Genomic DNA, 14,092 nt, shown 5'->3' on the forward strand with positions numbered 1-14,092 from the left:
ATAATGCATGCTTGATAATAAACAGTAATAATGTTTTTTTTATAGCAGTGATTACAAAGGGCTTTACAAAGAACAATTAACACATTAACTCACACAGCAACTCTATTCTTTTATTTATTATTTATATATATATATATATATATATATATATATATATATATATATATATATATATATATATATATGAACAGTTCAACCTCAGTTTTAATGTGTGCACAAGTGTAGTGAGTGAATATTGTACAAGTTAGCCACTGAGATACTAACAATATTTATTTCATTTAACATGGGGTATTTTCTGATTTACAACTGGAATCTAGCCTATTAAAAAAACAAAACAAAACAAAAAACACAAGGTTTCTCTCTTTCTAATGGAGTCACGATTAAAGTGACGTATAGGCTTTTTGATCCAGGTGGAAGCTGCCACGAGACACAAAACAGACAGGAAGATACTGTCAAAGTAAAAGCTCTCACTTTTGTTTGTATTCAACGGTTACAGCATTCATTATATATATATATATATATATAGTTTCACAAAAACAAGGCGTTATAATAAGTTCTTGTGGTCTTTCTTTTCTAACTTTACTTGAAGGTATCTACATAAGAGTGACATGACACTGTCATGAACGTATCATAAACATTATAAACAAGTCATAAACGTTTTTGACATAACGCTTCTTTTAGTAAGTGTCATTTGGTTTTTGTCATGATAAGTTAGGGTTATGGTTAGGGTTCATGTGTCATGACTGTGTCATGACAGTGTCATTTGTTCATGACAGTGTCATGTCACTCTTATGTAGATACCTTCAAGTGAAGTGTTACCGATAATTTTTATTTGCCACAGTTTTGGAATTTGAGTTTTATTTTGAAGGTTTGGACCAGAAGTCGTATTGTCACCCGTCTGACTTGACTGCCTCCTCTGGTCCTGATGATGGGGGCGTCTCCTCTTCGCCACTAACTCATCATCGGGGGATTCCTCATAACAGACTCAGTTGTTTACAGAGATAGATCAGACAGGTTCATACACAGACACACACATAGCCGTCATGTTCACCGGGACGCGGACGGAGAGCCGGGGGGACTCGGGGGTCCTGGATGCTGCGGCTCTGAGGCAGCAGAGGAGGCTGAAACAGGCGATCCAGTTCCTCCATAAAGACTCAGCTGATCTGCTGCCTCTGGATGGACTGAAGAAGCTTGGGACATCTAAACAGGGGGTGAGCCTCTTATCACAGGCCTGCATATTAAATATAATGCCACAGTAATTATGCTACTATAGGCCATACATATTAGCTTAGGCCTATATTATATATTATTTAATTATTAGCCTATACATTTCCCCGTCATGGACTGTATAAAGGTTCAACTCCATAATATATTATAACCTACTATATGGTATACTCTTTTAGCCTACAAACTATTATATTTCCATATTACAAATCCACTAAGTGATGATAACTTAATCATATTATATTTATATTTTTACTTATTTTTTTAGTTTTAAAAAAGCCTATTCTATTTACTTTCTCTTTTTATCTGTATTTATTTATTGATTCATTTATGTCCATCTGATCTTCTTATCTTATCTTATTTTATAAACACATTTTTTGGCTAATTCCTTAATCAAATTAAAGGCTTATCACAGTATGCTAAACTAATGCAAATTATGAGGAAGATGGGGGAGCCACTGCTGTATTCTTATTGATTTCATTATTTTAAGTTATAGAATAGCCTAAAGGCCCTGATATATCTAAGGATAAAATAAGCATGGATAAAAAGGAGTCAGTATTGCCAATGTGCAGGAGGTTATTTATTTTAGCAAAATGCAGTCATTTGTATTTTTGCTGCTATAACCAATATTCCTTTAAAAAGTGAAAATATGAAATTAAGTTGACCTCCCTTTTTGTTTGATTAAGTCTAAATGCTCTAGAAATTAATATTCATATTTACATTGCAGACAGTGTCTTCCTATGTTGTTCAAAAGTAACATTTCACATCTTTTTAGTTTATCAGCATTAAATGGCAGCTTTATTTCAGATTATTGATTTGTTTTTAAGCCCCAGATCCACAGGAATGAGACAGGAACTTGATCACATTTTCTAACTGTATTTTGTTTATTGTAGCAACCACATCATATCCTCCAGAAGCGCCTGCTGGAGGCCAAGTTGTCCCGGGGACAGATGAACATGTGTGGAGTGCCACCAAACAACGCAGGGCTCTTTGTGAGCTGTACCCATTTCACTTCACATGAGGATGAAGACGAAGAGCAGGACGATTTCATCTATGTGCCCTGCAAGGTGAGTGAGTAAATATATATTAGAATTATTTAGATGACTTTTAAAATAAAAAAATGTAAAAAATGTAAAATATAAATAGTTAATTCAGAATTGTAATCAGCACTGTTGTTTATATTTCAGGATCAGTTTAAAACACAAAGAACTGCTGTGAAGCTTTTGCACAAATGATATTTTTATTTTTATTTTCTGTTGCTGCACTTATTACAGTATTTAGGACAGGAGGTAAATGTGCTGATTGACACCGGCTGCAAACTGAACCTGATGTCCTCACTAACTGTGGAGAAATTAGGGTAAGATTTGATTAAATGTCCATTTGACGTACATTAGGTCACTACAACCATTCAGAGAGTCCATTGTTTTTGTTTCTCTCAAAGTTTGAAAGCTCTGGTTGAGGAAAACAAAATGGAGACAGATGGGTTTCCATTTCAGAGGAAGCTTTGTATCGACGGACACATCAGAGAATTCCGCCTAACCATCGGGCATCGCAGAATAGTGTGCTCCTTTGTCATCATAGGTAAGGAAGAAGTATAGGATTCAAGATTACATTGATTTTTTTTTTTTACTGTAACCAGTGATTTTAAGGCACTTTAAATTATTATTGTCCTCCAATTACATTTAATTATTTGCAGAAAGTGACAGGCCGCTGATGTCCCTGGGCAACAAGACATTAAAGTCACTCAAGGTAAACCATCTTCTTCCCTAATGGATACCGTTCAGACTCAATCAATCATCCAGTCACAGGAGGAACACTTAAAGATCATCAGCAACATAGTGACCTAAATAATCAAGATACACAGCTAAGAGACAACAAGCCCTCCAAACCATAAAACCATATAGGTAGTTCCTACCCTCTGAAATGACCTACAGGAGCGTTTCATAAGTTAGCGTCCCTAGGCAGGATACGACCCACAGGATTGTTTTCTGTCCTCATATCTAAACCAGAGACCTAACAGGCCCTGGTTCATACACGTCGTTGATGTTGTGAAAGAGTTGCAGTTTGGTTAGCTTTAGACACAAAAACAACCTGGTTAAGTTTAGAAAAAGATTGTGGTTTGGGTTCAAATCAGTACTTTTGTTATGTTACTTCACTGGTTACGCACGTGACACAGAACGTGAAGTAGTTCAGTAAAGTTAAAAAACCTCTGTGTTTACTTTTATTTTCAATTGGGATAGAAACCCCGGTCTCCTGGGTGAAAGTGTTTGCCACCCCAACCTACCTCCTTAGACCATAGACAGTATATAAGAATGGACCAACAGATCCCGTTGCTCTGAACGGAGACCAGTGAAGGATATTAGAAGCACTTTTCCGGTGAGCGCTGAGCGTTACTGCGCAGCCTCCAACTGAGAGAGATGACGTAGATGTGACGTGAGCAACCTGTCTGAAAGTTGGAAGTCTTCTGGTAGCTGTGCCAAGAGAAATCTCAATCATTCCCAATCTTGCAGAGACGGAGAACGTAGGTATATGTAAGGAGATAACATGGGCACAGGCTAATTGCTAACTAAAATGCTAGTTAACATTAGTAATTAAACTTAAACAGCTAATGTAAGTCCAAACTGCCTGCGAGCTTCTCCTGTACTCTACGGTAATTCCTCTACTATGCGACAGTAAGTCTTGTGGTTATGACACAATCGTTAGCCTATTTTTACAAAAACATCTACTATGGAGCCATAACATGAGGTAAAAGGTAATGGAGCCTTTTATACGTTGTTGTGTTTCTTTAGAAATAAACAATGGACAAATAAAGTCTTTAAACGCTTCAGATGTAAAGTTATTCGCTGTCAAAGTGACGTCAAAATGAATGGCAGTCAATGGAATGCTAACGTCGGGTGATCGCTTTGTAGCATCAAAATGGCGCCATAGGAGGTTCGAGCTCTGAAGCGAAGCTTACCCCCTTGCCTTAGACGGAGTTTTGGTGCTCTCATACTTCGTCACCTTACTTCCTGCTTAGCTCTCATTGGCCAATAGAGGGCGCTCCATCTATAAACGTAAATATGGGTTGTATTTGCTGCTTGAACAAACGACTTATGGTGTCGTTTTTCAGGGCAGGACAGTCTTCTAAAAGATCAAAGACTAACTAATAGACATATGACTCTGCTATTCTTACATCCTCACCACTAGTAGAGCAAAATAAGTGCAAATAAATGTGATCTCTATCTGCATGTAAATCTATGTGTTGGTATATCATCTTGTTTTGTAGTGTGTAATTGACACTGAAAAGCAGATGTTGGTGTTTGGGACGACCGTGAGGGAGCAACTTCAGTTCTCCAAAAAAGCCATTCAATGAAAGGTACGATTTTATGACCTTCAACAGAGAGTTTGCTGAGAGTGCACGTCCTCGTTTAGGTAGACCCTGAATAATACTTCATACGCCCTCAGTTCCACACGATTAACAAGTGAAATGAAATGCATTTTGTTGCACAAAACACTTTTCATGGTGCCAAATCTGCTTATCGCACAACATTTTTGTGACGGTTGTGTATATCGATAGACAGATAAATAGATAGACAGATAAATAGATAGATAGATAGATAGATAGATAGATAGATAGATAGATAGACAGACAGACAGACAGACAGACAGACATACAGACAGACATACATACATACATACATACATACATACATCGATAGATAGATAGATAGATAGATAGATAGATAGATAGATAGATAGATAGATAGATAGATAGATAGATAGATAGATAGATAGATTGTATTGATCCCAAACTGGGAAATTACTGTGTTATTTCAGGCTGTCATTGCATGTTGTGCACATACAGAAATGCTGCAAAAAAGTTTATCCTGCTAAATGCACTTGCAACCACAAAAATATTACTTAAAATAGCATAACAGAGTTCTTCATATTTGGAAATGTTACAACAAAATATATTTATTTGAATCAGTACAACATTTATTGGACATTATTGGACCATGGACACTACATGAAGTTAAGGAAACCAAATATTCTACAAATTGATCTCACCATATCCTTTCTGGTTCTTCTTCTCTCCTTCTTCTTCTTTTTGCACAACAGTTCTTCTGATTTCAGAGACCTGTGATAACAACAACAACACACACACACACACACACACACACACACACACACACACACACACACACACACACACACACACACACACACACACACACACACACACACACACACACACACACAGTGACCAAAAGCAATACAATTATTTACTCTTACAACTAGACGCCTCATTGGGGAGCTTCAGATTTCTTACAATTGCATAAATTCACACTTTCTCTCTGCCTGTTTGCTGCATTCATCCACACTGACTTCGCTTTCACAGCAGTTCCTCATGTAGCAATATGTAGCATTCTTGTAGCCAATAATAATGTTTTAGCTGTCACTACAGTAGTAAGTATTGTGCAGCTAGAAAATAAATGATTAACAGAACTTGCAGTATTTTAAGATTCTGATAGAATTGTGATTTATAGCTATTGTATCTTATAAATAAGTATCATTCTGCTAGACCTACAGTAGTATTCTACGTTAACAGCTGGAAATCTTGGAGAACAAAGGATGGAGGATTTTATCGTGAAGTGTAGCTGAAAAACTTAGCACAATCTATGGCATACAACTGTTTATCTACCATATTTTATAATGTTGTAAATGTATTTTCTAGTCCAAAAACATGTATTTGCATTGAGGTCACTACCTTTTAATGTTTACAAAATGATAATGGCACTTGTGATGTTTGATCAGGCTGTGACTGTAGCAAAGTGCAGCACTGAATATCTAATAAAATCCCAAATGATTTGAAATTTTTTCTACGTTTTCTTTTTTGCATAATTTTTTTTATTTTACAGGAAATCTAGCACTTTTGGGAAATCTTGCATAGACCTATTTTTTAATCTGAGAAACATTTATAAACAGGGCCAGCCGAAGGTAGTCTGATATCATTAAAGCTGTTAATAAGAAAGAAAAATCCTGACACACCAGCAGGAATCATTTCACGCCCCTGCCTGTTCAGGAAGAGACAGAGAGCAGCTTTAATTGCTCAACTGACCTATGACGGCACCATAGCAACCGTAACATGACAGCAGTGTTTGGTAGCGGCCGGTGAACAGCCTCTCCAGCGGCCGCGAAGAAGACTGGCTCTGGGTCTTGAACATTTCTCCATGGAAACCAACATCAACAGTGAGGCGAGGTTGGCGTCTGCAGCTGACTGTGAACAACATAAAAACTGCAGGTAATGTACACACTCAGTTTTTCTGTGTATTAACTTTCACAGCAAAGAAAAAGAAAGTATGTATTTAGCTGCTTCCTTTACAGAACATACACATGATAATTGTTTTTCCTGTTATGATAAGAGAAAAGTGGTTTAGTTCTAGAACTAGAACTTTTTCAGCAATATCATTCTGTGAAAATATGTAAAAGTACAACATTTTAACAGCAAAATATACTTAAAGTATTAAATTAAGAGGCTACTTGTTGGGCAGAATAGTCTGTTTCAGATAGTTATATTATTATAATATATATCATATTATTGGAGTATTATTCTGATACATGTACATGTAAGCAGCATATTAATGTTACAGCTGGTGGAGGTGAAGCACATTTTAACTACTTTATAATATGATGGGTTTAATCTAGCACATTATCATATTTTATATCATATCTTGTTTATAAAATCTTTTGTAAAGTAGTAACTCCATTTGTCATATAAATGTAGTAAAAGATACAATATTCTCTCTATGTAGTGGAGTAGAAATAGGTAGCGTAAAATTAAAATACTCAATTTGATTTTGAAGCGGTTTTATGGTTTAATGTCCTTAACATAGCCATTGTGTTGAAAATGAAGGGTAAACGTAGAGTAAAAAAGAAACTATAAATGCAGAGAATTAACAAAACTTTGTTTGGGTCAGTGGTAGCTCAGTCAGTGGCTTGGGAACCGGAAGGTTGCCGGTTCAAGTCCCTGTACAGGCCAAATACAGACCTTGGACTGGTATCTGGAGAGGTGCCAGTTCACCTCTTGGGCACTGCTGAGTTGCCCCCAAGCAAGGCACCGAACCCTGCTTGGGGGGGGGGCCCTTAACGGGCAACCCCCTGACTCTGACATCTCTCCATTAGTGCATGTTTAAGGTCCTGTATGTGCAGGTGTGTGTATTTCGGGCCTGTGTATAATGTGTAATATATATCAAGTGTGTAAACATTTTTTTATTTCCCTCCTGGGGATCAATAAAGTACCTCTTCTTCTTCTTCTTTTTTAGACTCCTTGTTTTAAGCAACTCATTGTTTTATTGTATCCCTGTCTCTCTCTTTTGTTGCATTTTACCTGTTACACTCAACTATCTCATTAAGCACTGAAAATAAAAGAAAACTGAGTCACTTCCTGACATTATTGCGGTACAGCGATGACATCCAGGCAGACGACGGCCTCTGAGGCTGCACTGGTTCCTCTGTTTCTGGGCAAACAGCGATGCAATGTCACATTTGTCGTGGACAGCTCAGAGAACATGAGGGCTGCCCTGGGGTCAGTGAAACGCCTGCTGATCCAGACCCTGCTGACAAAGGCCTCACTCAGGGACTCTCTCTTCAACATCATGACGTTCTCAGGCAAGGTGAGGGGGGGACTGACAGCTCATTACAACACCGACATCAGAAATACTGCCACACAAAAAAGATCTTAGAAGAGAACAAGGAAAGCTGCAATGTGCATACCTCAAAATTGTACTTAGGTAGGCCTACAGTACTGGAGTAGTGTGGATCAACAGGAGCACATTTCCAGGATAATTGCCTGACATCCGGCGCGTCCTTTGTTTCCGTTCTCTGTGTTGCCTCAAAATCCCTTTGCTTCAGGAAACAACAAACTTCAAGCTAGCAAGCTACACGCTGAAAATGGCAAGTTTTGAAGATAATTTGGATCGTGCAACAAGGCAGGCCTGCATGGTTCTTTCGGGAAATGATTGTAAAGATTTACAAAGAATATGTTAACGGCATTTACTATCTGGGACGTTTTGAGAATGATTGGCGGGGATTTGCTATGGACGGAGTACACACCGCGATACAATTGTAAGAGCAAATTACCTTTAACTGTGTATCCAGCTAATTCAAATAGCTCTGTATTGTTTGAACAGTTAACTACATTTAATATTTTACGTAATATTTTTATCGGGGGTGCAAATATTCCACCAAAACAAGTTTATTCCCAAGACTATTTTGCAGAGCCACCGTCGCTGCGTCTAGAGCTTGGTGCCACCCAGAGCAGTTGTGATTGGTTTAAAGCAGTGGTGTAGTCTAATGTATTGTAGTGGTTATACTGTACTGTATATGTATGGGCCTATACTGTACATATGGGCCAGAATGGGCCTTTTGGAGGGGGGGAGCATTTCATAGTGGAGGGTCTGGGTGTCCTCCCCGAGGGAAGTTTTGAGCAACGACTTCATTTCCTGCATTCTGACACACTTTAATGTCACCCTTGTGAAGAAGAAAACACAATTCAAAATATCTTCCATCTTCCATCTTCATCCGCTTATCCGGGGTCGGGTCGCGGGGGTAGCAGCTCCAGCAGGGGACCCCAAACTTCCCTTAACTTCAAAATATATCAAAATTAAAATGCAAAGAATGTTGTTGCGTTTCATTGGGCAATTTTAAATGGGTATATGGAAATCCTGGAGCTTTCTTAGTGGATATAATGCGTATACCTGCGTATCACGTAGACTACACCACTGATTTAAAGAAATGCAAACAACACAGAGCGTTTTTTTTCTCCTATCCCGGAATGTATACATGTGTGGTGTAACTGGCAATGCGAGACTAGTACTTGAGTAAATGTACTTATTGTGTACCACTGCAAAGTTGAGATGTTAGGATATGATTCTCTGGACCGATTGAATTAATTATTTAGTCGACAGTAAAAATAATATGATTTTTAAAACTAAATTAAGGCCTAGAGAGAATATTTGATTTAAAAAATCGGTTTCTGCACCTTTACATTTATTTATTTTCATCTGTGAGTGGCCTGTTTCACTCTTTCTACTTTACAGTTAACCTGCTGGTCCCACCACATGCTTCCCTGCGCCCCTGACACAGTGTACATGGCTCTGTCCTGGATCCACTCCATCAGCTGCGGTCACGGCAGGGACCTCCTGGCCGCCCTGAGCATGTCCCTCACTGACCCCGCCTGTCACGCCATCCACCTGCTCTGCACGGGCCTCCCCGGCCAGCCGGAGGCAGTGCTGGCAGCCCTGCCAGCTCTGGCGGCTGGGAGGCCTGTGAACGTCTTCTACCTGCAGGACTCAGGTGCTCAGCTGGACAGAAACACCAGAGACTACCTGCAGTGTTTGGCCCAGGCCACAACAGGGAGCTGTTATGTGATTCCAGTTGGTTTGAATGGAGTGCTGGAGGAGGTATGGCTGAACTCAATGGGTACAGTACAGGCTAAAAAAAGTTGGTTAATATTGAAACACTTTATTAAACCCCAAGACAGGATGTTTTCTCTTTTTTTATTGTCCCTCACAGAAAGGTATAAAGCACAAAGTCAAATCCAGATTTGTGCAAAGATAATATTTAGTTAAGTGCCACAGAAATTCCCATGCTTTAAACATCTGCAACATTTAAATATTTATCCCAAACAGGTTCAAGCGCTGTGAGAATCTACACTAGTTTAAAGACAAATCTCCAGATGAGCTGAAAACAACTGTCTTATTATTTTTCTTTAAATCAGTTGCAAATTTCAATTCAATTCAATTTCAATTCAATTTTATGAATCAAATCATAACAAGAGTTATCTCACGACACTTTACAGATAGAGTAGGTCTAGACCACACTCTATAATTTACAAAGACCCAACAACTCCAGTAATTCCCCCAAGAGCAAGCATTTTGATCCACAGTAGCGAGGAAAAACTCCCTGCTGATCTTTGGTTTGCCTCCCAGCCAACCGGAGGGTTTGGATATACAATGGATGACTAATTCAATATTAGGTCTATTTTATGGAAATGTATATATCAAGAAAATAAACTTAAAGAAATGTGTGTGTACTTGGCCAGGTGCCACATGTCATTAAAAGGAGCAATATATTTTGTGCAAAAAAAGGCCAAATATAGGATTTATACTTGCAAGTAAAAACAGTTTAGTTAACAGTTTAAATAAAAGCAATATCTTACATAAGATAAGATAGATCTTTATTAATCCCGAAGGAAATTCTTGTGCCAGAGATTGACATGAACATAAGAATAAAAACAACAGAGCAATACATGTATAAGGAGTAATGCTAACACCAGTGCCTAATAGAATAACAATATAAAAACAATAAAGTTAAGATACATTTAAGTAAAATAAGTAAACTAAAATAGATATTATATTGCACATGATAATGAAAAGTAAAATTGCACATGATATATGCCTTTTATATGTTATTATTGAAATATTTATATCTGGTTTACGGTAAAGGGTTAAATCATAAATTAGTCGCACGGACATTGCTGTGACTGTATGTGTGTGTGTGTCTGTCTGTGTGTGTGTGTGTGTGTGTGTGTGTGTGTGTGTGTGTGTGTTTCCATGCATGTTGTCAGGCAGTTCCTCTGTACATTGTGGAGAAGCAATCATCAGCAACGACAATCTCTCCAGTGAAGTGTTGCTGTCCGTCCACTTCCGCCTTCAGCTCACACAACAGCACGTCATCGCCTCTGCTCAGGTTGGTTTCCATGGTTACACAGTTATTATTTTTTAAAACAATGCAGTATAAACAATGGTACCAAAAAAGACGTATTTAGGATGTGACAGAAACATGACGTTATAGATACTGTACTGTAAGGTGCTGTGGATTAAATGACAGATACCGGCATTGTGTTTGTGTTTCTTGGCTTCCTGTGGTCACCCTGGTGCAGTCTGGGTAATCCATCCATCCTGTCTGCTCAAAACCTGAGCGGTCCAGAGTTCTTCCCAGGATGCCGAGTGCTGGCCAGGAGGGAGGTGGATGGCCTCTACTACCTGGGAACTGTAATACAGCAAGTACAGGTTAAAAGAGACTGCATGATTACATATGGGATCATTTACATGAAGGTATTTGGACAGCAGTACAGGGACAACACTAGGGGCTTAGCCAGACATTGTAAACATTCAGGGCTTAGCCCAAACCTAGGGGGGGAGGGGGTAGCCTATAGGTTTCTGGGGCATGCTCCATTTACAGCAGCTATGTGCATTATTTTTCAAGCCATTTGATAATAGAATGCCTAAAAATCTGTACATCATTTGGGAAAAACATGATAGTTGCAAAGGAAAAGAATCATCCTGTTGAGCCTACATCCCATCTTGTATCTAAATGTTCTCCAACTGTCTTCATCGTTCTGAAACCAGAACACAACAAATGTTGAGGATGACTTATTTTCACTTCTGCCACCTAGAAAAAGGCAAAATGTGTCTGATGTCACTCTTTTTTAAGTTACATAACATAGGTAGGGTAGTTCACAGAATAAATTGGCGATAGTTCCCCAGTAATAGAACTTTTGCTCCATTGATTCAGAGAGACTGAGGGGAAATGACATAAAAGTTAGTTATTTTAAAAACCTAAAAGACTTTTTGAGAAAAAATTCGGGGCTGGAGCCCCAGAAGCCACGGCCTCGCTTGGAAACAATGACTATGAGGCAGTGGTGGACTGGTACATTTACTCAAGTACTGTACTTGAGTCTTTGTGTGTATGTTGACATTTTCTTCCCATGTGTCGAAACTCAGGGCCGCGGAGGAGTTTGGGTTGTCGAGTTTGACCATCCAGGAGGTGCTAGTTTAGGGGTCGTCTCCTCCCAGAGGCAGCTGGTTTGCTCCCTCGACATGGTGAACCACACCAGAGCTCACACATGCTGTCTAGTACCTGGTGATGCAGTCCTGTCGCCATGGGAATCAGATTTGAGAAGATACGGGCCAGGGAGAGTGATGGCCGCCACCGAACACAGAGATGGCTTTGGCGGTACGGCGTTAAATAATGTTTGTGTTTATATTTTTACAGCCATATTCAGTGGTGTGGAAGTTCAGAATACGTCGGCTTCTGATGTCAAATTCCAGTGACAAAGTTGTTATTTAATGAACAAATGTGTCTCGCTCACAATTTACTGATAACTTAGAAATAATGTAGATGTAATAAGTAAGAAATAAGTATAATAGATACAGACTATTACATGATATACTTTAAAAAAATTTATATCTACATTCAACACATTCTCACTCCCATCGAGTAAAATACGGACGCTTGGTCAGGTGCCTTTGGCGTTGTTATTGACGTTAAAAGTCGCCTTTAGCGTCATATCTAAACACGCTTTATCTAAACACGCTTGGTCGGGACTATTGGCGTCACTTTTGACGCAGTTAGGTTAAGGAAAAGGTCGTGGGTGGGCTTACATTTCCATGACATGCGGGACAAGAACGGGACAGTTGGGTTCAGGAAAAGAACAGGACGGTTGGGTTTAGTAAAAGAAGAACGGGACGATTGGGTTCAGGAAAAGAAGAACGGGACTGTTGGGTTTAGGAAAAGAAGAACGGGACGGTTGGGTTCAGGAAAAGAAGAACGGGACGGTTGGGTTTAGTAAAAGAAGAACGGGACGATTGGGTTCAGGAAAAGAAGAACGGGACTGTTGGGTTTAGGAAAAGAAGAACGGGACGGTTGGGTTTAGGAAAAGAAGAAAGCGACGGTTGGGTTTAGGAAACGTGACACCATCCCTGGGTGAAAGTCCTGTGTTGTTTGACCCCTCCACCACCCCAACCAACCTCCCTATGCGGATTTTCGGGCTTTCGTACTACTCGCTACCGTAGTCACTCTTAGTGCAATGTCATCTTCAAACCCCGCGTAGCTGCTGCTCTCCCCAGTGCGTTATACACACACACGCTGAAGGGCACTTTTTACACTGCCCAAACGTCCGTATTATACGAGTTCGGAGTGAGAACGGGTTGCTACATTTTAATGTACTTATTGAACTTTTAATCAGTTTACTTTTTGTCTTGCTTTTATGTTTCTCACCTTACTATAATTGCATTTCCTGTTAGTTTCACATTTTTCCTTATATATATAATATTTAACTTCAGATTAAATAACATTTGAATTGTTATATGACACACTTTTCAACATACAGTATATCTACATTTCAATGTACTTATTTAAGTAGTAAAGAAAAAATCAGTTTATTAGTAATTTTCTATCACTTATTTAGTGATTGTTTATATTTCTCATGTTACTTGAATTGCAAATACTGTTAGCTATACATTTTTACTGATTACTTTTAATATTAAACTACATTTTAATGGTTCTACTTATAAGAAGACAATGTTTAATTATTATGCTTCGATTATTATTCACACAAAAAGCATGAATTAGCATCGAATGATGTCTATCCTTCTCAGTAATTCACTCATTTGACTTTGCAGTTGATGTTAAGAGCCTCCGGGTGCTGATGTGGAATGGTTGTGTGTCTCTGGTTCCCGGCAGCCTGGTTTTACCCATTTCAGCTCCTCAACATGCCAGAATAGTCAGGGAGCTCCAAATCCCGACATCAGCCTCCAGTCGTTGTTGCAGCTGGCTTTGTGCTCACAGCTCCTCCTGCCCTCCCCAGCTGTTCTGCACTGACGGCTGTCAGTCTTCATCTTGCTGCTGTTCATACTCAAACCCTCGGCCATGCTTATTTCCACTCAGCTGTAGGTCCAGCTTTGGAGGAACGGATGGATTTGAAAGGGCAGAGCTGGTTAAACAGCCGGACCTAAAAAATACAGATGTGAGCAGGAGTGACCCCGAGGTGCCCTCACCCTCCTCCTCTTCATCTCTTTCTGAGGATGAGAGCAGAGTGAAGCTG

At 39.2% G+C, this 14,092-nt stretch overlaps 1 protein-coding gene across 2 annotated transcripts; it reads left to right on the forward strand.

Annotated features, from left to right (window-relative positions):
- Positions 1 to 1,006: 1,006 nt before the first annotated feature.
- On the forward strand, positions 1,007 to 5,445 carry LOC144521480 (nuclear receptor-interacting protein 3-like). Of its 2 annotated transcripts, XM_078256026.1 has the most exons (7): positions 1,007 to 1,211; positions 2,118 to 2,291; positions 2,499 to 2,581; positions 2,666 to 2,805; positions 2,921 to 2,973; positions 4,490 to 4,579; positions 5,323 to 5,445. In XM_078256026.1, the coding sequence occupies exons 1-6, from the start codon at positions 1,044 to 1,046 to the stop codon at positions 4,574 to 4,576; spliced, it is 705 nt and encodes a 234-aa protein (XP_078112152.1). In that variant the 5' UTR covers positions 1,007 to 1,043; the 3' UTR covers positions 4,577 to 4,579; positions 5,323 to 5,445. The 2 variants fall into 2 exon arrangements, with proteins under 2 accessions (XP_078112152.1, XP_078112151.1); XM_078256025.1 differs by having other exon boundaries at positions 4,490 to 5,445.
- The last annotated feature ends 8,647 nt before the right edge of the window (positions 5,446 to 14,092 follow it).

The sequence above is a fragment of the Sander vitreus genome, chromosome 8, assembly GCF_031162955.1.
Source record: "Sander vitreus isolate 19-12246 chromosome 8, sanVit1, whole genome shotgun sequence".
In the NCBI taxonomy this organism is placed as follows: domain Eukaryota; kingdom Metazoa; phylum Chordata; class Actinopteri; order Perciformes; family Percidae; genus Sander; species Sander vitreus.